General features: G+C 30.9%; 2 protein-coding genes and 1 long non-coding RNA gene across 7 annotated transcripts; 2 read left to right on the forward strand and 1 right to left on the reverse strand.

The window, feature by feature from the left end:
- Positions 1 to 1,057: 1,057 nt before the first annotated feature.
- On the reverse strand, positions 1,058 to 10,991 carry LOC110624772. Of its 4 annotated transcripts, none has more exons than XM_021770085.2 (6): positions 8,985 to 10,952; positions 8,740 to 8,884; positions 8,475 to 8,622; positions 8,139 to 8,384; positions 7,390 to 7,674; positions 1,058 to 1,247 (listed from the first exon to the last, which is right to left on the reverse strand). In XM_021770085.2, the coding sequence occupies exons 1-5, from the start codon at positions 10,654 to 10,656 to the stop codon at positions 7,399 to 7,401; spliced, it is 2,487 nt and encodes an 828-aa protein (XP_021625777.1). In that variant the 5' UTR covers positions 10,657 to 10,952; the 3' UTR covers positions 1,058 to 1,247; positions 7,390 to 7,398. The 4 variants fall into 4 exon arrangements, with proteins under 4 accessions (XP_021625777.1, XP_021625775.1, XP_043816949.1 ...); XM_021770083.2 differs by having other exon boundaries at positions 1,058 to 1,474; XM_043961014.1 differs by lacking the exon at positions 1,058 to 1,247 and adding an exon at positions 1,501 to 1,770.
- Positions 10,992 to 13,349: 2,358 nt separating this feature from the next.
- On the forward strand, positions 13,350 to 14,597 carry LOC122724940. The gene is made up of 3 exons (XR_006352384.1): positions 13,350 to 13,429; positions 13,990 to 14,027; positions 14,344 to 14,597. It is a non-coding gene; the product is annotated as an uncharacterized LOC122724940 (long non-coding RNA).
- A 3,009-nt stretch (positions 14,598 to 17,606) lies between these two features.
- On the forward strand, positions 17,607 to 19,432 carry LOC110623944 (40S ribosomal protein S17-3). 2 transcript variants are annotated; one of them, XM_021768970.2, is made up of 2 exons: positions 17,607 to 17,763; positions 18,742 to 19,432. In XM_021768970.2, the coding sequence occupies exon 2, from the start codon at positions 18,761 to 18,763 to the stop codon at positions 19,190 to 19,192; it is 432 nt and encodes a 143-aa protein (XP_021624662.1). In that variant the 5' UTR covers positions 17,607 to 17,763; positions 18,742 to 18,760; the 3' UTR covers positions 19,193 to 19,432. The 2 variants fall into 2 exon arrangements, with proteins under 2 accessions (XP_021624662.1, XP_021624663.1); XM_021768971.2 differs by having other exon boundaries at positions 17,617 to 17,763; positions 18,748 to 19,432.
- Positions 19,433 to 21,988: the final 2,556 nt, after the last annotated feature.

A 21,988-nucleotide genomic window follows, 5' to 3' on the forward strand; every position in this document is an offset into this window, starting at 1 on the left:
ATTTTATGTCTGACTAAAATCAATTTAGTATAATTTTTATAAATATCATAATTTTAATTTATTCGGTTCGATTCGATTTTAAATCGAACTGACCGAATAGCTCATAATAGTGACAAAGCAATTAGAGCACTAGAAAATTATTTTTGAAGGGATTAACATATTAATAAATTGACTTTTTAATTGATTTTATTAACTTTATAAAAATACATATTTATATAATATATTTTTCATAAAATTTCATTAGAATTACATGAAAAAGAATCAATTTTTATATTTTAAATTAATATATATATGGATGAAAGAAACTACATAATTTTTTTTAAAACTTAAAATTTATTTATAAAATTTTACTTTTAATATTTTAAAAATATATAAAGATTTGAGATTTACATTAAAATATTTTATGTTTAATTAAATCCTTCTAGGTAGCATATATAACAAGAAAATACTCTTAATTTATAAATATTATTTTAATATTTTAATATACTAAAAATAAATGGCAAAATGTCTTCACTATTATTTTTTTAAATTAATTTCTTATTTTCAAGCATTTCAAATATATATATATGGTTTGAATAATTAAAATAATTTCATAAAACAAAATTTTCAAGATTAATGTTATATGTAAAATTTAATTTTTTTAAAAAAATATACTTAATCAATCTAATATATTTTAAAAATACTATAGTAACTTAAGTAGAATTAAATAAAAAATGTCAATAATATACAAACTTATTAGATATATAATAACAAATAAAAAAATCAAATATTTTACATTATTTATATATTAATAACATAAAATAATTATATATATGGGGGATTTTTAGGACGATTTGGGAGTCATGGCCCCACCTGCCCTTCTTCCTGCCAAAACAATAGCACATTCGCTGAAACCTAAGGAGATAGTAAATGACACGTGCGAACAAAATTACAGCCAACAAAAAAAAAATTATTACTTCATATAAAAGAGGCTTATTAGTTAATCTCTTATTAGTTAAATTGAGATTAATTTCTCTATTTAAAAAAAATATTAAAATATTTTTAATGCTTTAAAAAATTTACTAATTAATTTTTCTGATAATTATTTTTTATATATTTTATTTACACAAAAATCTCAGAAATATTATTCTTGAAGACTAAGAATAAACACAATAAATACATGGGGTTCATCAAAGCAAATGTATCATCACACATGGTCATGCCTTTCGTCACAACTTCTGCGTCCTCAAGGTGTGGGATGGCAGCAGCTGTTCAAGTTTTTGAGATCATTTGAGTCATTCCCTTTATGGGGTCCTTAAACATTGCCCGAGCTTAAACGAAAATCAAAGATCACGAAGCTAAACCAATTCCAGATCCTTTTAAAAAGGAAAATTTTAAAAGAGTGAGTTTGTGCGTGTACGTTTTCCATGTATTAAGCGACCAGTGTGGTTGTGCCGTGCTACTTCTGGACCCTTTACTTTTAGACTGTACATAGCTAAACCAAGCAGAAAAGACAAAGTTTAGTTTGGTCCATCAACAGCGAGCCAAAGCATAAGCTTCACCAAAGTTTCAATTGTAGGTTGGTTTCAGATTGCAAAATTTTACCAAGCTAAAATTCTCATTTGACGAGTTAGCTGATCAAACTCGATCAAAACTCAACCAAACAAAACAAAGTATCCACAGAAATAATATCATGTTCTGATTATTTCTCTATTTTACCTCTCCTTTCTAGCTCCAGCATGGAATCTCTCTTTCATATCTCGTTTTCTAACTCTATCCCTCTTGTTCGTACTTTTGTCCATGAAAGTTTCATAGTCACAAAACACAATCAATCAAAACTTTATATCAAATAACATGTTAGATTCCAACAAACAAAGACTATGATGTATGCCTTGCCTCTCAGAATTTCAACAACCGAACAGGGAAAACAAGGCTTTTTCAAATAAATAGATTAGGCAAACTTCTACTCCGTGCTCCAAGATTTAAGGAATTGGGATAGAATGTAACAAGTGCTTTTCAATTTTTTCTGGAACTATTTACAAAAAAGAATCTAATTTACCGTTCATGAGAGTGGATTTGAATAAAGGTGAAAACAGTGTGACTTTATTATGTAAGTGTATATTCATTTTCTGAATGCATATAGCGAATTAAATGTGCAAGACAATTGATTATTTTAGATGATTCAGACTAATAGAGTTATATAAAAGCATTGTTGAGGAATGCAACGAAGGGTTTGTTTTTATTTTCCACCTTTCTGGTTGAGGATGATAAAATCCTTTGAGAATTCCAATATGTTCATTAGGGTTGTGCACGGTTCATGAGGTTTCGAACTGAATTAAACCCAAACTGTAATGAAATCGAAAAAGAACTGATGTTATAGGGACTGATCCAAACTAAACTTATTTAACTATCTGGTTCTAGTTCTGGTTCTTTGTCAAGAATCATATTGGAACCGTACCGAAAAACCGATTCTATATATATGTTTTTTAATAATTTTAATGATATTATGGTTAAATTATATAGTTTTAATAATATATTTTATATCCTATGTAGTTCCCATATAATTTCATAAATTATATTATTAAAATTGTATGATTATATTTAAAGAATTCAAATTTTAATTTTATCAATTGTTAAATAATATATAATAGAAAGCCATAATATGTAAGTGTATAAACAAAATAGTTATTTATGAGTTATTTGAGACTTAACTTAATAAAAGTTTAGTTCATTACGCGTATATATATATACTCTCTTTGATGATTATTTTTATATGTAATATTTTCTAACTATTTTTATAAATTAAATTATTCATATAATTCATACATGATTCTCTCGTTTAACTATTAAATAGTTATTAACAATATTATAAAATAACCATATATCCTGATTAGTTATTAAAGATTTCTAATCATACAATTTAAATAATTTAATTAGCTAATTATAATTTACTCTACCCAAATAGGTTATATATATATATGTGTATTTCTTATTTCAAGTATCAATGTATTAATTGCTTTATAGTTTTTAATTATATGAGTAAATCACATATTAGTAATATAATATACCTTTACATGTTAATTACACATATATCTTTTAATCAAATTTATATAATTAATAACTATATAAAAAAATATAATATTATTACTAAAAATTGTATATAATATATATTAATAATAATACTATTAATGTTTAAATGTTAATATTATTATTTTTATTACTATTTCGATGTTAATTATTTAATATTTTAAAATAAACATAAGAATATTATAATTTTATTTGCAAAAATCAATATTTAGAACTTAAATGAAACTAAAATTAAAGTTAAAAAAAAACAAAATGAGAACCAAAACCAGAACCGTACTGGAACCCTATCAAAATTTAGCACCAAGTATGGTTCCTAAAAATTAAAGAACCAGAGGTTTGGTTCCGGTTCTAGTTCTCAGCAAGAGCCATACAGAAACCCAACAGCTCTAATGTTCATAGCTTTGAATTTTTTTTTTCCATTTGTTGTCAATATCATTAGCATTTTCTCAGTTCATTTTTCAGCTGAATGAAAGAGATCTCCGATTGCAATTTGAGATTTTCATATAGTGTGGTTAATATGTTCATATATTCCTATTTTAGTTAGCCTGCATAATGTTGGCAGAAGTGATTTGTGCGTGTATGTGTGTGTATTATGAAAGAATGAAATCAAGAATTTTAGAATCAGAGCTCTCATTTCATTCATGCCTGTTATGGTTCATCTGTACCATTCACATACTGCTCATTGATATTGTCATAGATATTTCTAACAGGTATTATAAAGCACAGTTCCTAGCTCTGCAAATTTTTTACATTTTTGCACAAATTGGCAAGGAGATTTGTTTTGAGACTACTTGTATTGAGCATTGACTTCGGAATTCTATAAGTTGAAACTTCTATGTTTGTGTGCTTCTTTGTTGTTGTTTCTCTTTCTTGTTAGATATTCACTTACTGTTTCGGCTTTTCCTCACCAATGTCGCCTCTGAAAGGGAATTGCAAACCTATGGGTTGCTCTGTTATTTTTTCCTTGCCAGTTTCATCTTTGGAAATGGATGTGAAATCTTAGGAGTTGCTTTGTATTTTTTATGCTTTGTATTGGTGCCTTTATGTAGGTTGATGGCTTCTGAGTTCACCTCACCTCAATCTAGGGTCAGGCCCAAGAAAATAGCCCATTACTTAGAGATCCTCAAGCCACTCACGCCAATTGGGTCCAGCCCGCTCAGCCACACGACCGGGCTTCATCTGGCTTTCTCCACCAGGCCGACCTCGTCTTCACTACACCTCGGGCCGATCCCATTTGGGCCCTGCTTTGTTCCTATTCTCCGGTCCAGCCCGGAATCCGAAGGAGGATTCATCCATCCGCCTTGCAGACCCGCCTACCCGCGCACAGAGAGAATCAGAGACCGTTACGCATGGAACAGAAATCTGATTCCCTCGTACGTCCGTATCAGCGTAGCAGGGACAGGTGGTCTAATGATATTCGTTCTGTTGGCACGTCACTAGCAGACAAAAGGAAACCTATAAAAAGAGAAATACTCGCCTCTGGATCTAAGCTTTTCCTAAGTTTTATAGAGCCCATTGTAAAAACCCTATTTTCTGGATCTCAGATTATCATAGGTGTTTCTGAATTTGCCTTGAGATATTCCTAATTTTGATATTTGAGGGCTGCCGTGGAATCATTGACTTCAATAAGAATCTCATCCAGGAGAAGCATTGGTATTGATGAGATTCTATGCTCCAACTAGAGAAGAGTGTCATAGGAGCGAAAGAAATTATGTCTATATATTCCTACATTAATTAGCATAATTGTAGGTAATTTTTTTTCCTATTTAAGGATTTGAGTTCTCCATATATATGTGAATTACAAATGAATAAAATCAAGAATTTCTAATTCAAATTTACAGGAGTAAAAAACCCCAGAAAAATTGACCAAACTGTTACCCTATTATTAGGAAAAAAGAAACATTTACTAGTGGAGTCGGACCCAATTGATTTACTAGTTGGATGCATGTGCAATTTTCTTGTTCTATATTTATAATATTTAGGAATTAGTACAAAATTTCAGGAATAAAAAAAAAATGGAGTGTGAAATCTAGGAATTTCCAATAAACTTGTGAATAAACTGGTGAATGAAGGAACGTCCAAAATTCGGTTAGTGTGCCACTCTACGAGTAATGATTAGCATTTTCCATGTTCTGATTATTTCCCCCTTTTACCTTTCCTTTCTAGCTCTGGCATGGAATCTCGCTTTCATCTCTTGTTTTCTAACTCTATCCCTATTGTTTGTACTTTTGTCCATGAAAAACATCAGTCACACTTGTACAGAACACAATCTATCAAAACTTCATATCAAAGATCATGTTAGATTCCAAACAAAGATTTTGATGTATGCATTGCCTCTCAGAATTTCAAAAACCAAACTGGGAGAACAAGGCTTTCGCAAATAAATGGATTAGACAAATTTCTACTCCGCAGTCTACGTTTTAAGGAATTGGGATAGAATTTGACAAGTGTTTCTTTCCATTTTTTCTGGAACCGTTCACGAGAAAGAATCTAATGTACTGTTCACGAGAGTGGATTTGAACAAAGATGAAAACAGTGTGACTTTATTTAGTAAGTGTATATTTATTTTCTGAATGCATACAAAGAATTACATATGCCAGACAGTTGATTATTTTAGATGATTCAGACTAATGGAGTTATATAAAGCACTGTTGACGGATGCAAGGAACGGTTTGCTTTTATTTTCCACCTCTGGTTGAGGATGATAAGATGCTTTGAAAACTCCAATATGTTCATAGCTTTGATTTTTTTTTTTTTTTCCATTTGTTGTCAATATCGTTAGCATATTTTCTCAGTTCATGTTTCAGCTGAATGAAAGAGATCTTCAATTGCAAGACGAGGTTTTCATATGGAATAGTGTGGTTAACATTCATTATTTTAAGAGGTAAGAATTTGCTGTGACTGAAGACTTAACATTTCTGTATGAAGGACTTAAGATTTGTGTATGAAGGATATGGCATGGAGCATTGGAGCCAAATGTTTTAAAAAATATATATTATTAAAAAATTTAAAAAAAAAAAAAAGAAGAAGAAGAAGGGGAGAGAGGGAGAGAGAGAGAGAAAGAGTTGTTAGAACTAATGAAACTACATGCTACAACATGAGGGGAGTAACAAAATAGGAGGTAAATATGTGCATTTAGTCCTATTTTGGTTAGCATGCATAATGTTGGCAATTTTATTATTTTCCTGTTTAGGGAAGTATTTTATGAAAGAATGAAATCAAGAATTTTGGTACCAAAGCTCTCAAATCATAATTGATAGGGCTTATGTATGATTCATGATATTGTTCATTATTGTTCATAGGTATTGTTCACTGGTACTATAAAGCATGGTTCCTAGCCCTGCAAATTCTTTACGTTTTTTTATATTTGTTTTGAGATTACTTGTATTAGCATTGACTTCGGAATTCTACTGTCTTGTCACCTAGAAGTTGAAACTTCTACATTTGTGCTCTTTCTTTGTTGTTTTTTTCTCTTTCTTGATAGATGTTCACTTACTGTTTCAGCTTTTCCTCGCCAACATTGCCTTTGAAAGGGAATTCAACCCTATGAGTTGCTCTGTGATTTTTCCCTGCCAGTTTCACCTTTGGAGATGGATGTGCAACCTTAGGAGTTGCTTTGTGTTTTGATTATTTGTATTGGTGCCCTTATGTAGGTGTTTCTGACTTTGCCTTGAGAGCTGCGATTGCCTATTTTTAATGTTTGTGGACTGTAATGGAGTTATTCACTTAAACAAGAATCTCCACAAGGAGAAGTATTGGAATTGATGAGATTCATGCTCCAACTTGAGAGGAGTGCTGTATGAGAGGAAGAAATTATGTCTACATATTCCTACATTAGTTAGCATAAATTTAAGTACCTTAATTTTTTTTTTTTTCCTATTTAAGGATTTGAGTTTTCCATATATATGTGAATTATGAATCACTAAAATCAATAATTTCGAGCTCAAATTAACAGGAGTAAAAACCCTAGAAAAATTGACCAAACTGTTACACTCTATTAGGAAAAAAGAAACATTTGCTAGTGGAGTGGGACCCAATTGATGTACTAGTGGGATGCATGTCCTATTTTCTTGTTTTATATTCATAATATTAAGTACTGCTCTATTTCCGATGAGGGCTTTGAAGTTTGACCAAATTTCAGGAATCAAAGAACATGGAGTGTGAAATCTAGGAATTTCCAATAAACTGGTGAATTGAAACTCTGTTTCCAATTTCACTGAAAACTTTTGCCAAAAAAACTATTCCAGTTTTCCCAAGTGAACAAACCACAAGTTACAAAAATAAAAATTCAACAATGGAAAAAAGGTAATACAAAATGTGCACCTCAACAATCTAGAGACATGCTTTTATCCTGTCCCACTTTGATGGATTTGGAAGAGGCAAAGCAGAAATTTCTTCACTTTTATTGCCTTCAAAAGATGTACTTCTACTTGTTGCCTGAGAACAAAGGTAAGATAACGACTGCAACCATGAAACCAATGTTGGCTTTCGCGTAACATCATCAGACTCAGCAACCTGATTATATAAATCATTGAGAACAACATTCTGACCATCCTTAGGTAACTGGATAATCAGCTGTGCTGACAACTTCATTAAGTTTGGTAGTACCTGGAAAACAACCAAAATGCTAATATCATTCATATCCAAAGAGGAGTACATTATAGTATAGCCTTGCATCATACTCTATTACCAAAATTTTATATGATCAAGCTATCTTCAAAATTTGTAAATTTGCTATAAACCCAAACATGCATTCTCCATCAAGCATCCTAAAATTTTATGTTGATTTTGAGTGGCACATAAATCAATTCTAATCAAGTTAAACTATAAAACCAACTTCCTTTTAGAGGCTAGAAAACCCAACTCAACTATGCCTTAATCCCAAGCTAGATGAGGTTGACTGTGCGGATAAAATTTCTGCACTTCCAGCCATTTAGGCTATATTTCCAGAAATCTAGGGCCATTAAGTCCTTTTAACTACTTCCATACATATCAACATGGAGAGAAAAATGAAGTAAAATGGAAAAGTTTAACAAACATGCAATTGAAAAGTTTAACATACATGTACTTACTTGTATATCAACTAGAAAAATAAGCCGTAACAACAACTCCATGATTTTCTTACAAGGTTCTGAGTCTCCCAGCGGGTCTTTCCATGTATCAGCATCCTGAGTGGAAACATCACTGCAGAGAATGTTCACCTTTTCAACAAGATTGTGGATACAATAAAATGTGGCTGGACTTCCAGCTGGAAGATTTCGAACCAAGGCTGCAACTCCTGAAGCCATACCATCAAAAGCAGTAATACCAGGATATCCCTGCATTCATACAGAACAACAAAGTCAGCAGCACTACTTAATGATCATGCGCTAAATTCTATGAGTATAGCTTGCAAGCTGTTTAGATACCTCTAAAGACCTCTGCATGTAGTAGAAAGATAGTTGCTCCTTCAATAATGCTCTTTCATTCCCATTAGAATCCTTCCCAGAAGATACAAATGCCACAAATATAGAATGGGAGGCTCGAGCAACTTTTCCGATTGGATGTCCCATATATCTATTGTATTTGTAATAAGGAACCAAATTTCACAAATACCATATAAGCAATAAGCTCTAAAGGAGCACTATCACAGTAAACCTAATTAATTATTTTAAAAAAAGGATGTTAGGATACAGGAACATAGTCGGAGCTACAACCCTGCTAAATACTGGACCAGGCAAGCGTTCAATACATGTTGGAATAACCCGCAGGTAAAACAAAATACGGGCAGTTTGCACTTCATCGTCAAACCATTTATATTCCACTTTCTTCAGGAATTCTACAACAAACAACAGTTTCACAATAATAAAAATGAAAACCAATTTATATCCATCCTAGCACAACAATTGAGAATGAAATGACAAATTACACCAGAATACCTTGAAAATTTGTCAAATCAGCATAAGAGGGCATAGATTCTACGAAAGACTTACATGCAGTCTCATTCTCCTGTACACTCACAACCACACATCGTATTGTCTCTATGTACTCCGGCAAACGCATTCGGCGAAAATACTCTACACATGAGAATGAAACTAATATTGAAACAGATGTCTCTATCTGAGCTTCAATAGAGAAGTTTGGATTTATCTTTTGCTTAGTAACAGTCAATGCAAAAACAACCACCATAAGGAAGGCAGACTCAGCAATTTTCTCAATATCCCTAAGTAACTCATCCTCTTTGCCGCCAATAAGCAAGGCCACCCGTCGATGCCCCAAGTAGAGATCTTGGCAGAAACGCCATATCATATTTTCCACTATCGCCCTGTTCTCTTCATCTATAGAGACATATTGGTTGCAGAAAACACCACTTATGGCTCCTGCTTCCTTAAAAGGAACACTATTCAGATGCTCTTTAACCTCACCAAGATTCATTTTGGAAGAACTGCCTTGTCTTAACTCAAGAATTCTAGTATATAAATGCTGCAAGGGAAATATTTCCATTAGCAGTGCTGAAGCAAGGGATATAAGCAGTGGGGCACGCGAAGACACTGCCCCACATCGAGCCAAAGCTAATGAAATGCATTGTAGCAGAAGACTAGTTTTGCAATCATTTCCTATATTAGAGAAGCTTCCTGTTCTAGTAATTAAATCCTGCGCCACAGATTCTATTCTACTTTCTGCAGAACTCCTTAATCGCGAAAGAATCTGCAGGTCACGGCCACCTGATATGGATCTATTCAAAGCTCTGAGAGCACCAGCTGCAGCCATAACGAGAGCAAAAGGAACATGTTTCAGATTTGGAGTCTCCAAATTCTCTTCACAGAACTTTTGCAGTTTCTCAGTAGAATGGGATTTGATGAACCCAAACATAACCCAATCAACCAAATGCAAAATCATGAGCCCATGAGAAACATTACCTTGTGGCCCATCCTCCTTCCCCCAAATTCCCAACAATGCATCAAAAATTCTGATGTAATAAGCATTTATGGAAGAACATAAAGCATATCCAATCCCTGCAAGAACATCCGGAATAAGTTCATGTACTGAGCTAATAAGCATGTATTCTTTGTCCAACAGCCTGCAGAGCAACTCCAAGCAAACTGTCTTAGAAGATTCTGGTGCAGAAGGTACGAAAGCAAAAGCACCCAGAAGGAGAACGCCTTCAGCAAACAACTCAGGGCTTTTTGTAGCATCAAAGTTGCTATCTAAAACCTTAGTTAATACCTCTACCGCTAAATTAACAAGTACTGAAGCGGGTCTGAAGGATTTCCTGACCCAGATATAGAGAAGCCTCAGCAACAAAGGATATGCTTCGACAGGAAGGAAGAGATTCTTAGACGATAAAATGGAAAGGAGAAGCTTGGCTTGGGGGTCAGCAACATGAAGGGAAGTTTGAGATTGAAGAAGAATTTTGAGAGCTTGAAGATGATTAGGTAAGAATGATTGATGTTGAAGAGAGTCTCTGAGCTCAGACCATGCTTGAATGATGGCCCTAGCAGAAGAGGAAGAGGAGTGACTTGTGGTGATGCTGATACTGGGAGAATTACTTCCACTGTTGCTCCTCAACCATTCTTCAAGGAAAAGGGTATTATTAGCTTGTCTAGCCATTTTCCTACTACTTGACTGCACAAGAAAGCAATTGCTTTTGTTCAAGATATGCAATCCAAAAAACCCATCTTTCCATCAATTTCTATCAAAACCTACCAATCTATGGCATACCCAACTGGCACCAGCATAATTGTTACCTATCGTCAGAATTTAAGCTTAATATGGTAAGAGATTGACGACACTTGCAAGTACAAGAAAAGAAGAAAGAAGACGATACCCGAAAAGCAGAACGAACAGTTGCAGCGGAAATTTTTTGTTTTTTTTTTTTTTGGTCGAAGAGCAGTGGAATTGAAAGCCGAAACTGTTGGGAAATGTGACCGCCGCATAGATAATGGTAGGCAAGCTCTGAGGAATGCGCGCAAATTAAAAAGGAAAATTACTATACCATGGGAATTTGTTATTTTGTTCAGTGATTTTAAAAAGTAAATTAAAATGTACCCAATATTTTATAAAGACCATACATGTGCGGTAAATTTTATTTTAGCCTTAGAAATAGCCCTTTAATATAATGCTAAAATTTACAGAATTTTAACGCTACATTATATTATCACGCTAAATATAGTATGATATTGTAACAGCGTCATTTTTTTTCTTTTTTTTTAATTTATAATATAATTTAAATTTTATATTTTTTTTTATTTTTTAATTTATAATATAATTTAAAATTTATATATATTTTTAATTAAGTATTTTTTTTATTTTTATAATTTATTATATTTTTAATTTATTTTATATTTTTATAATTATTGAAATTTAATTTAAATTAATATATTCACAATTATAAATAAATATTTATAATAAATTAATTTATTTATAATATATTATATAAAATAATATAAAATAATTAATTAATTTATAATAAATTAATTAATACATTTTTATAATTAATATATTTTTATTTGTTTATTTATAAAATAATTAAATATTTGAATATTGAATGAAAATATAAAATATATAAATATTTAGAGTGAATATATAAAATTATATGAATTTTTTTAGTGAATTATATAAATAAAATTAAAGTAAAATAAATAATATAATATTAAAAAAAAAAGAATAATATAAATAAAATATTTTTTTAGTATTAAAAATGGTGTAGAAGGTTGGAGATAATATTGTACTATTTTGATACTTTGCATTAAAATAGTGCAAAAAATGGTGCATAGAATTAGAGACGGCCTAAATTATTTTTATGTTATGTTGATGTTAAGTATTTGTGATTTAAAAAAAATTTATTAATTTTTTTAATTCTATAAAAATTTATTAACTAGTTAAAATATTTTAAATTTTTTTATAATATTTAATTTTTAAAATTAATACAAAATTAATTAATATATTTTTTAAAATTAAAAAACAGTTAGTAAATTTTTTCTTTATATAAAGATTAAATAAAAATTTTTATAATTATAAAATTTATAATATATAAATGTGTGAAGGGAGAAACACCCTAAATTTATTTAAATAGTTTTGTAATTTTATTAATTAGTTTAAGATAATATTTGAAAAAAAATATTTTAATTTAATTTAAATTTTATTATATAAAATAATTTTAAAGTTCACTTAATTTAAAATTTTTTAGTTATGTCTATTTAAATTCTATTTTACTATAACTTTAAATAAATTCTATAATAATTAGTATCTTTTTATTTCTCTAGGGGCAGTGTGATATACGTCGCGATGAAATTTTCTCTGGAGCCGTCATTGGAGGAAGAGAAGGCTGATTTTGCTTGCAGCATTAATAAATTCTATAATAATTAGCTTGTCTTGTGACATGGTAGTTGCGTTCTCTCCCTTGTTACTTAGTATTATATCTATTTTAACATGAAATGTATTTGGTATTGTGGGTAAGAGAAGTCAATCGTATCTTTCATGATTTTTGCTCTCAATTTAAACCTTTCATTTTAGTTTTAGTGGAGACTCGAGTTACTGGCTCCCGAGCTAATATGATTTGTCTTAAGTTGGGTTATGATCATTGGTTTAGGGTAGAGGTAGTAGTTTCAGTGGTAGCATTTAGATTTTTTAGAATCGTGGCTAGGGCTGAGCAGATTTCGGTTTAAACCGAAATAACCGACCGAACCGAACCGAACTAAAAATTTGGTTCGGTTTTATTTTTAATTCGGTTCGGTTCGGTTTTAATTTTCTGAAAAATCGGTGATTTCGGTTCGGTTCGGTTTTAGATTCAAAAATTTCGATTAGACCGAACCGAACCGAAATCACTAAACTACGTCGTTTTGAAATGTACCCTTATATTTGCCCTAAATCTAAAAGCCTGAGTCACGCTACCCATCTCCATTCCACGCCGCCTCGCGAATTAGCAACGTTGACGACTCCTCACCTCACTGTCGGCGTCGGTCGTCACTCTCCACGGAATCGTCGGCGTCGGTCGTCACTCTCCACGGAATCGTCGGCGTCGGTCGTCACTCTCCACGCGGCGCATACCTTCGTCTCTCTCAAACCAAATCCCTAATCTCCATCCTTCGCGTCTTCAATCCGTAGCCACAGCCACCCACCCCAGTCGCTAGTCCCACAGCCACCCACCGGCCACCCACCCTGCCACCCTTCGCGTCTCTCTCTCACGGCCATCGCTCGCGTCTCTCTCTCTCATAGCCGTCGCTCGCTAGACTCACTGTAAGTTTCATGAACTTAGCTTGTAAGTTTAGCTTGTAAGTTTCAGTGTTTCACAGCCGTCTCTCTCACAGGTGATTCACAACACTCTAAATACTCAAAGAAGGTTCAGTTGCTCAGTCTCACCGTGTTGGTAGAGTTAGCTCAGGTATTTTTTTTTTAAGAAAATTTTTTGGTGAGTAATTTCTGGGTTCTTTCTAGGATGAAATTTGGTTGCTTTAAGTGTTTGAATTATGCTTTTTTGGGTTTTGTTTCGAGTGTTTTGGTATTGTGTTTCTGGTAAATTTTGTTGCTACTTTGATCTGTTAGTGTTTTGCTGATTTCTTTTTTCCTTTAGTTTTAGTGCTACAGTTCATTTGATGGATTTACTGCTTGTGGAACTGCGTCTTGTTTATGTTATTTGATTTTTTATGCTAAACGAGTGGTGCCAAGAATTATTTTAGAGATCTGCTCTTAGTTTTGGGAGCTTCTGTTTCCAAGTTTCTTGTAATTATAATTTTCTTTTCTATCATAATTGTCAGGTTGTACCAGAACTTGGAAAAGTTTGGTGCCCATGCAAGTGCATAACACATTAATAGGCTAGGTCAAAATTGTCTAGATGTTTGTGTTTTTTTGCAGAATGTAAAACTGGAACCTCTTAGGTTTAATCATTTGAATTTTAGTTTAATAATTCTAATATTTTTTTTCATGTTTTTCTTTACTCACCAGCTTATGAAGCAAGTCAGGTTGTTCTTAAAAAAGATCAGGTAAATGCTTTCTCATTGCCTCTTCCAATTTAATGGCATCCTTCCCTGGGACCCCATACCACATTTTTGGATCACCCCAATGCATGTAATTCAGTGAATATAAGTGATGATCTTCAACATGCTGTTTCAGAATATTAAACAAAAAGAAAATGTAAGAGTTGATAATAATCAACATCTAAAATAAACAGATGAATTTAAGGCTCAAACCATTTTTCAATTAGACAGAAAATTTAATTTCAACATCAAATTTAGCTTTCATAGTAATCAGCACTTAAAGACTTATTTACTGGATGAGCTCAATGACTTTATTCCACAGTGGGAAGCAAGAGAGAAGTAAAGGCCGGGTTTACTGCTGTTTATAATTTCTTGGCATTTGAAGAATGGAGAAATTGAAGAATGGAGAAATTGAAGAATAGAGGGTTGATTGTTGGTGATATAACTGTTGATGGATATTTTGGAATTAACTATTTTATTAGGTTTTATGTTTATTAAATGGAGGATATCTGAATGTGGATTTATGGTTGGTTGTTAGTGGATTATATGAAGTATGGACTACTTATTATTATATTCTGATGATGTTGTTTTGATGTTTGAATTGTTTTATAATTTAACTATTATATTTGATTAAGTATATTAGGTTAAATATATTAGGTTAATTGTTGATATTGTTTTGATGTTTGAATTGTTGATTAATTTGGATTTTATGATTAATTGATTGAATTTTATGATTAATTAAATATATTAGGTTTAAATTAATTTTTATTAGGCCCAAATTATAATATAATTCAATGAAATTAGAAAAAAAGGTTCAAAAATCGGTTTCGAACCGAACCGAACCGAACCGGTTCGGTTCGATTCGGTTCGGTTTTTTATCTTATTTGGTTCGGTTCGGTTTACATTTTGAAACAATTCGGTTAATTCGGTTTTGGTCGGTTCGATTCGGTACCGAACCGAACCGACCGATGCACACCCCTAATCGTGGCAATAAGGGTTTACAGGAATAGAATGTCACAGATATTTAGTTTTTGAGTCAAACCCTGAGTTTTTAAACTTGGAGTATAGTAAAAATAGAGGTGCCGAGGCTGGTGAGTTGGATGAGAAATAAAAGGGGCTTTAAAGTTTTCGAGATCGTTTGTCCTGGTGTTTATAAATTGGTTAAATTATATGACCGAGTATTTTAATTATTCTAGAAAACAATTTTTGTAATTATAGAAATATTATCAATAAAATTATGATGTATTTTTTAATCTTTTTTTATATTTAAATCAGAAACAATGGATGGATGAAAATGTGGAGATAAGAAAAATGCCACAAAGTAGGTATTCGTCAAATCGACTATCGGGTATTAGTTTTGTTAACAAAATTATCTAAGACATTTTTCACTAAAACCACAAGGCGGATATTTGCGACGCCCATGAACGAGTGTTCGTCCCATCTAATAAAATCTTTAAGGCATTTTCATGATCCAATATTAAGTCTGGTTGATTATTTTTTTAAGTTATTTAGGCTAATGCCACTAGGCAGGTAAATACCAGAATGATGACCGGGTGTTAGGCCCAATTAACGATTTTTATGAGACCTTTAAGTCTTGTACATCAGATTGACGATTATTATCAATCTGATTATTATGGCAGGTAAAGTTCTTATTGTTTTTGCTATTTGGTCAAGTGTTGAGTATAAAAAAAGTGTAAAAATATATTGATAACATAAATCAACTTTTTATTATAAAGAAATTATAGAGGAGGGACATCTTCACTCTGCCCCTCTTAAATCTCTAGTATATTTTCATTACCTATATCTATTATATTTTTCAGCACAGACTTATCGGTGGAATTGTCTTCAATATGCTATTCCTCATACTTGTCCTCCTCCTAAGAAGATGTCATCAATCCAAGCAAAATTTTCTGTCCAAAAACATTTAACCAGCTATTGAGTTAGTTATATATTTAAAATTTTTATATATAATAATATATTATAATTTTTGCAAACTATATATTATCATTTTTATAATAAAAATATAAACATCAGAATATTTTTTATATTATATTTGAAAGTGATAGAATGAATATAAAAATATGTCATACAAAAATTTAAGTACTATCAAAATTATTAACTTTATAATGATCTTAAATATATATGAAAAATTATATAATTAAAGAAAATGATTTTATTATTTATTTAATTTTAAATTTGTTAAAAATATCAAAGTTCTAAATTTGCAAAAATACAACAATGGTCAAAATTTTAATATAAGCTTAATAAAATATATTAAAAATATTAATAAATTATCAAATAAAATTAATTAAATTTAAAAATAAAACATTTAAATGTGTATTTATTTTTGATGATAAATATTCAAAATAATTTGAGATAATATTTGAAAAAAAGTATTAATTTTAAATTATTTAAATAATAAAAAAATATTTTCAATTTTTAAATTTAAATACAATTATAGATAAATAAAAGACTTAAAGCACATTATTAGTGATCATAATATTCCCTTCCTACGTTTATATATTATATAGTATAGAGTATATCAAAGATAAATATACTTGTAAATAGGAGTTAGCAATCCATCGATTCAGTTTAAAATCAAACTGAATTGAATAAATCGAAAATTAAAATTTTGTTATTTATAAAAATTGAATTGAAATCGATTTTGATAAAAAATTGAATTGAATCGAACCAATCTAATTCTATTCGATTCGGTTTGATTTGATCAATTTAAATTTTTAATATTTTTTTTAATTTTTACACTTTATTTTTAATATTTTAAAATTTAATTAGAATATTTTAAATTTAATATGATCTAATCTATTTATATTATTATTGAAAATAATATATTATTATCACTAATCGTTTCGGTTTAATTTTTTTAATTTTTTCTGATTAAAATCGAACTAAACTGAGCCAAAATAACTGAAATTTTTAAAATAAAAAATCGAATCAAATCAAACTTTTAAATTAATTCAATTCAATAAATTATTTCGGTTTAAATCAAATACTACTCACTCTACTCGTAAAATATCTAAAATTTTTTCATAAATTAATATGTTAACAAAGAATTAATAAGTATGAATAAAATGATATTTTGAAATTAAAATTTTTATTTTAAAAATTTAGAACTTCACTCTTTACTTTCGCCATAATTTATTTATTTTTATATATTATATATTTACTTCTTATAATTTTATTTTTCAAAGATATCTAATTTAATTAAAAAATAATTTCTAAGTTTAAAATTGAGAAGTAATAGCAATAAATATATGGAAGAACAAACTTACAAAGTATTTTATTTGTTAAATGAGAAATAATAATGTAATAAAAAATATTAATAAGCACTCAAGATTTAATCTGGTAGTAAGTACATTTGAGTAAATCTGAGAGGTTTCGGATTTTAATCTCCAATCCTCATTTAAAAAAAATTTAATAATTAATGATATATTTATAAAATTGATTTTTATTTTTAAAAATATTTACATAGTACGTTTTTGGGTTGATTTGTAAATTTAAAATTGTTATAACTTTTGCCAATGAGGCATACGTGGACAAAAATAACTAGTTGGTTGCTGTGACTATAATAGTTGTTTACGCATTGGATAATATCCGTGGTCACTCGAAGAACCCTAATCAGGCCGCTTGTTATATCTTTAGGTGTTGGTTTTGCTTCCACTTACCAACTCCAGCGGCAGCGTCCATCTCTCTCGTGCCTTAGCTTGCGCTTCTCTTTTTCAAGGTATGTTTTGCTCTCTAGAGGGTCACGTGTCTCTGTGGCCGGTGGCAGGGATATATAGGAAAACTTGTGTATGGAGAATTTATCTGTAGCGCATGAAGAATTGGATTGAATAAAATCCTAAATTAGCAAAAGGGTTTTAGTGAAAAGAGTTTTTATTTTCAAGATTCTCTTTTGTTAGATTGAGAGTTTGTTTTTAGTGGATAAGGTTATCTGTGATTTAGAAATGCATGTATTCATTTTCCAGCATTTCACTGTGAATTAGTTTATTGTCAAAGTGATGATCCTTTTGCATATCATAATTGATTTGTTGACTGGGAAATTATGAGAATGAAAATAAGTTAAATTTATTTATGGTTGAGTTAATATCGTCATTTTTGGTAATCTCAATGTCTGAGTTTTCCATGTTAACAAATCGAACACATATTTGGTTTCCCCAGTTAATTTGGAATGGGAAACAGTCTGATTTTCAATTACCCAACCTGCATCAGTTTTATGGATTTAATTAATGTTTTGACTGTATAAGCTTCTGCTACGTAAGCTCTATTGCTGAATCAAGCATGCTCCTCATGTACTAGGTTCTAATGGCCCTGATATTTTGAAGATTTATCCCAAAACCTGGTAGAATGGATTCATCATATCCATATAGCTGAGCCCAACTATTTGGATTCAGACTTTGTTGAGTTTTGTTAAATGGTACCATTCCTGAGTTGGGATGAGTTGTAGTGTTAAAGAGTACCTTTATGATAGTTGAAACATTTAGGTTGTGAAATTTTCGGTCAACTCAATGCTGATATGTTAGCTTTAACCATGAATATATGATTCTATTCCATTGCTTTCTGCTGTCAAAATCTTTGTGTTTCATACATACTGTGTTTTTCTATTACAGGGTATGAATGACGGGGTTCTTGTTTTACTTCTATCCCTTGCTATAGATGCTGGAGATTAATTATAACCTCTATCTTTTCTCTCTCGTTACAGCAACAGCTTATTATTGGAGATGGGTCGTGTTCGCACTAAGACAGTGAAGAAGTCCTCTCGTCAGGTCATTGAGAGGTACTACTCTAAAATGACCTTGGACTTCCACACCAACAAGAAGATCTTGGAAGAGGTTGCTATCATCCCCTCAAAGCGGCTTCGTAACAAGATTGCTGGATTTTCTACCCACCTTATGAAGCGAATTCAAAAGGGTTCTGTTCGTGGTATCTCTTTGAAACTGCAAGAGGAAGAGCGTGAACGCCGCATGGACTTTGTGCCGGAAGAGTCCGCTATTAAGATTGATGAGATTAAGGTTGATAAGGAGACAATTGACATGCTTGCTGCCCTTGGTATGTCAGATATCCCTGGGCTTGTTGAGTTTGAACCTCAGCCTTTGGTTCCATCCCAGGTCTTTGGCAGGGGTCCGGCTGGTGCACCTGGAAGGAGGTTCTGAGGTAATTGAACTTTCCAGGATGTTCAAGTATAAGAACTTTTTTAAGTCATGTTTTAGTAGTTACTTTCTGTGTTTGTCCTTGAAATTATCCTAAATGTATGAGTGCTTGATAGTTTAAAATGGACATTTTTAGTTGATATTGAAATCAAAGGATAACGCACTAGTTCATTTGATGCAGATATCCAAGGCTTTTCTTGCCAATTTTTCCATTCTGTCTAATGTTATCGACTTCGTTTTTCATAGTAATTGTTTATTGGATGTGCTATAAATTGTGGTTTGATTGATCGGTTGGTAGTAATGGTGTTTCCCTTCAACTGTTGGCATTGGTCGAAGAAATTGTGAATTTTCTTTTCTTTTTTTGGGTTGAATTAGGAATGATCTTTAGAAAACATTGTATTTTAGTAAAGGTACAATGAAAGCCTAACGCCTCCTTGTGGAAAGTGTTATGTAGAAATGCGTAGTGCCTATAAATATTTGAAGCATTTTTTCAGCAATATTATTTAACTAGCAGAATATCCGTAGTGCATATAAATAATTTTTATTTTTGTTTTGATATAATATTTTAATTATATTTTAAGATTTATTTTGTAATTATTTAAATTTTAAATAATAATAAATTTTATTAATAATTATGGTAATTTTGGAAACTGAAAATTTTTAAATGTTTATCAATTTTTTAAAACAAAAATAATAATAAGCTTAAGGTGCCATGTATCAAATTTTAAGAATAAAACTCTTATAAAACCATTTAAAAGAGATTTTGAAAGTCACCTTGTCAACTTTATGAAAAATTTTTAATTTGCTCTATATATTTATATAGATTTGGTAATATTAAACAAATAATATTCTGAATTTTGTTATATAATATATATATTATAAAATTTGTATAATTATCAAATAGTAATAGTAAACCGTTTTGTATAATTACTCGACTATTTATCATTGCACAGAAAGTAGAGTGAGTTCGTCGAGTTTTTCCTTCCTACATGAACTTCAACTCTTTTACTATTTATTTGCTATGAATAATTAAAAAAAAAACAGTTAAAAAATTTTGGATTGTTTTATTTCAAACAAAAATTTTATATATAAAAAAAATTAATTAAATTAAATTTTTATAAAATTTTTAATTCTAAATGAAGGGTTAATATTTTAGAATTAAAATTTTTTTAAAGTTTCTCTCATTAGATTAAAGGTCAAATATATATTTTGACTTATTATGTTTAGGTTATATTAATACATTTTTATTGCTAACTTTTAATATTTGATTCATACTTATGTAATTATTTAATAAAATTTAAAAGCTGAATATATACTTATATCTCTCCATTAATTAAGGTTAACATATTAAATATCTAAATTAAAGTTGTAAGTTATCATGAACTTATAAAAATTATAATAATTAAATATGAATTCACCATATTATTAATAATTTATAAAAAATAGTAAAAACTAAATTATAATAATTAAATATAAATTCACTATATTATTAATAATTTATAAAAAATAGTAAAAATTGAAATCACATATTGCTTATTTTAAATTTTTTAACTATGTTCTGAATTTTTATAATTTGATAAAGTTACATGATTATAATTTTATATTACGAAAATTTAGTGTTCAATTAATAAATTTTGAGTACAGTTATATTGTGATTGGCTACATCTGTAAGAAAGAGAACGTGAGGTAGTGAATGTTCATAACAGCCATTCTAACGTTCAAATCGGTATACTAAAGAGTAGGGAGAATATAAAAAATTACTTAGAATTTGAATAATATAAAAAAATAGCATACCATTCTCTCTGTGATACGTTTCCTTTTATACTGTAAGAAGATGAAGGTAAATATAACATTTTCTGGTAGCCCAGTAATGATATTACTGGTTGCTTGATAAGGGATATCTCCAGCTAATGGACCAAGGATTTCGCGATTACAGGCGTAATGGGAATTTGCTCGACTGCGCTTGATAATGTTAACTTTATATTGAGTCTCGCCCTATTCAGGGGAGAGTGAGTCTTGATAATGAGACAGGTGTTAAGGTGTTTGAGTCTTCTTTTTTTTCGGGTGAGACCACGTTTCCCACTTATCAGATACTTGCCGCGTGATCCTATCTCATGGTGACAACTCATGGCTAACTTTGGGTGATTATTGTGTAGCATTAGAGGTCCCCCCACTAGTCTTTGATTCTTCAGATTTGGAGGTGATAGTTGTGCTCATGATTTGAGGCACGTGGCCCACTGAGATTGATTTCTTCCTGCTCATGCCATTTTGCCTACCTAGCTCCTCGATAATGGCTGTCCCATTTCTCGAGCTGCATTTAAAGCCTGCCGTCACAAACGTCTTATAAGAGCCCTTCTTCTTTCTCAATTTTCCTTGTTTGCTTTCAACTGAACTGCCTCTGCCTCAACTCACTTGCTGAAATGATCCACTGCTACAATCACAAACTTTCTTGACCCATATGCTTTTGAAAAAGGGCCAAGGATGTCTAGCTCCCACTGAAAGAAAGGCCAGGGGCTTCCGATTGCTGCTTGCATCTCACCGACGGTTCGAGGAATGCTTGCATGTAATTGATATCGTCGGCACTTCTGGACGAGTTCCTTCGCATCCTGCATTACCGTTGGCTAGTAATATCCTTACCTGAATGCTTTTTGGGTGATCGTTCAAGCTCCTTCATGGCTTCCGCAGTCTCCTTCATGGACATCCTTAAGGATGCACTCGTCGTCATCCTCCATTACGCACCATAGTCACGGATGAGTTGATGACCTCCTGTACCACCAACCATTAATCAGTACATATTTA

This window comes from Manihot esculenta, chromosome 10 (assembly GCF_001659605.2).
Source record: "Manihot esculenta cultivar AM560-2 chromosome 10, M.esculenta_v8, whole genome shotgun sequence".
NCBI classification, from domain to species: Eukaryota; Viridiplantae; Streptophyta; class Magnoliopsida; order Malpighiales; family Euphorbiaceae; genus Manihot; species Manihot esculenta.

Coding starts and splice junctions, on each gene's coding strand:
- LOC110624772 (XM_021770085.2), bottom strand. CDS start 10,656: ATGGCTAGACAAGCTAATAATACCCTTTTCCTTGAAGAATGGTTGAGG. Junction 8,885..8,984: donor TGATTTGACAAATTTTCAAG/GTATTCTGGTGT, acceptor TGTTTGTTGTAG/AATTCCTGAAGAAAGTGGAA. Junction 8,623..8,739: donor GTAGCTCCGACTATGTTCCT/GTATCCTAACAT, acceptor CAAATACAATAG/ATATATGGGACATCCAATCG.
- LOC110623944 (XM_021768970.2), top strand. CDS start 18,761: ATGGGTCGTGTTCGCACTAAGACAGTGAAGAAGTCCTCTCGTCAGGTC.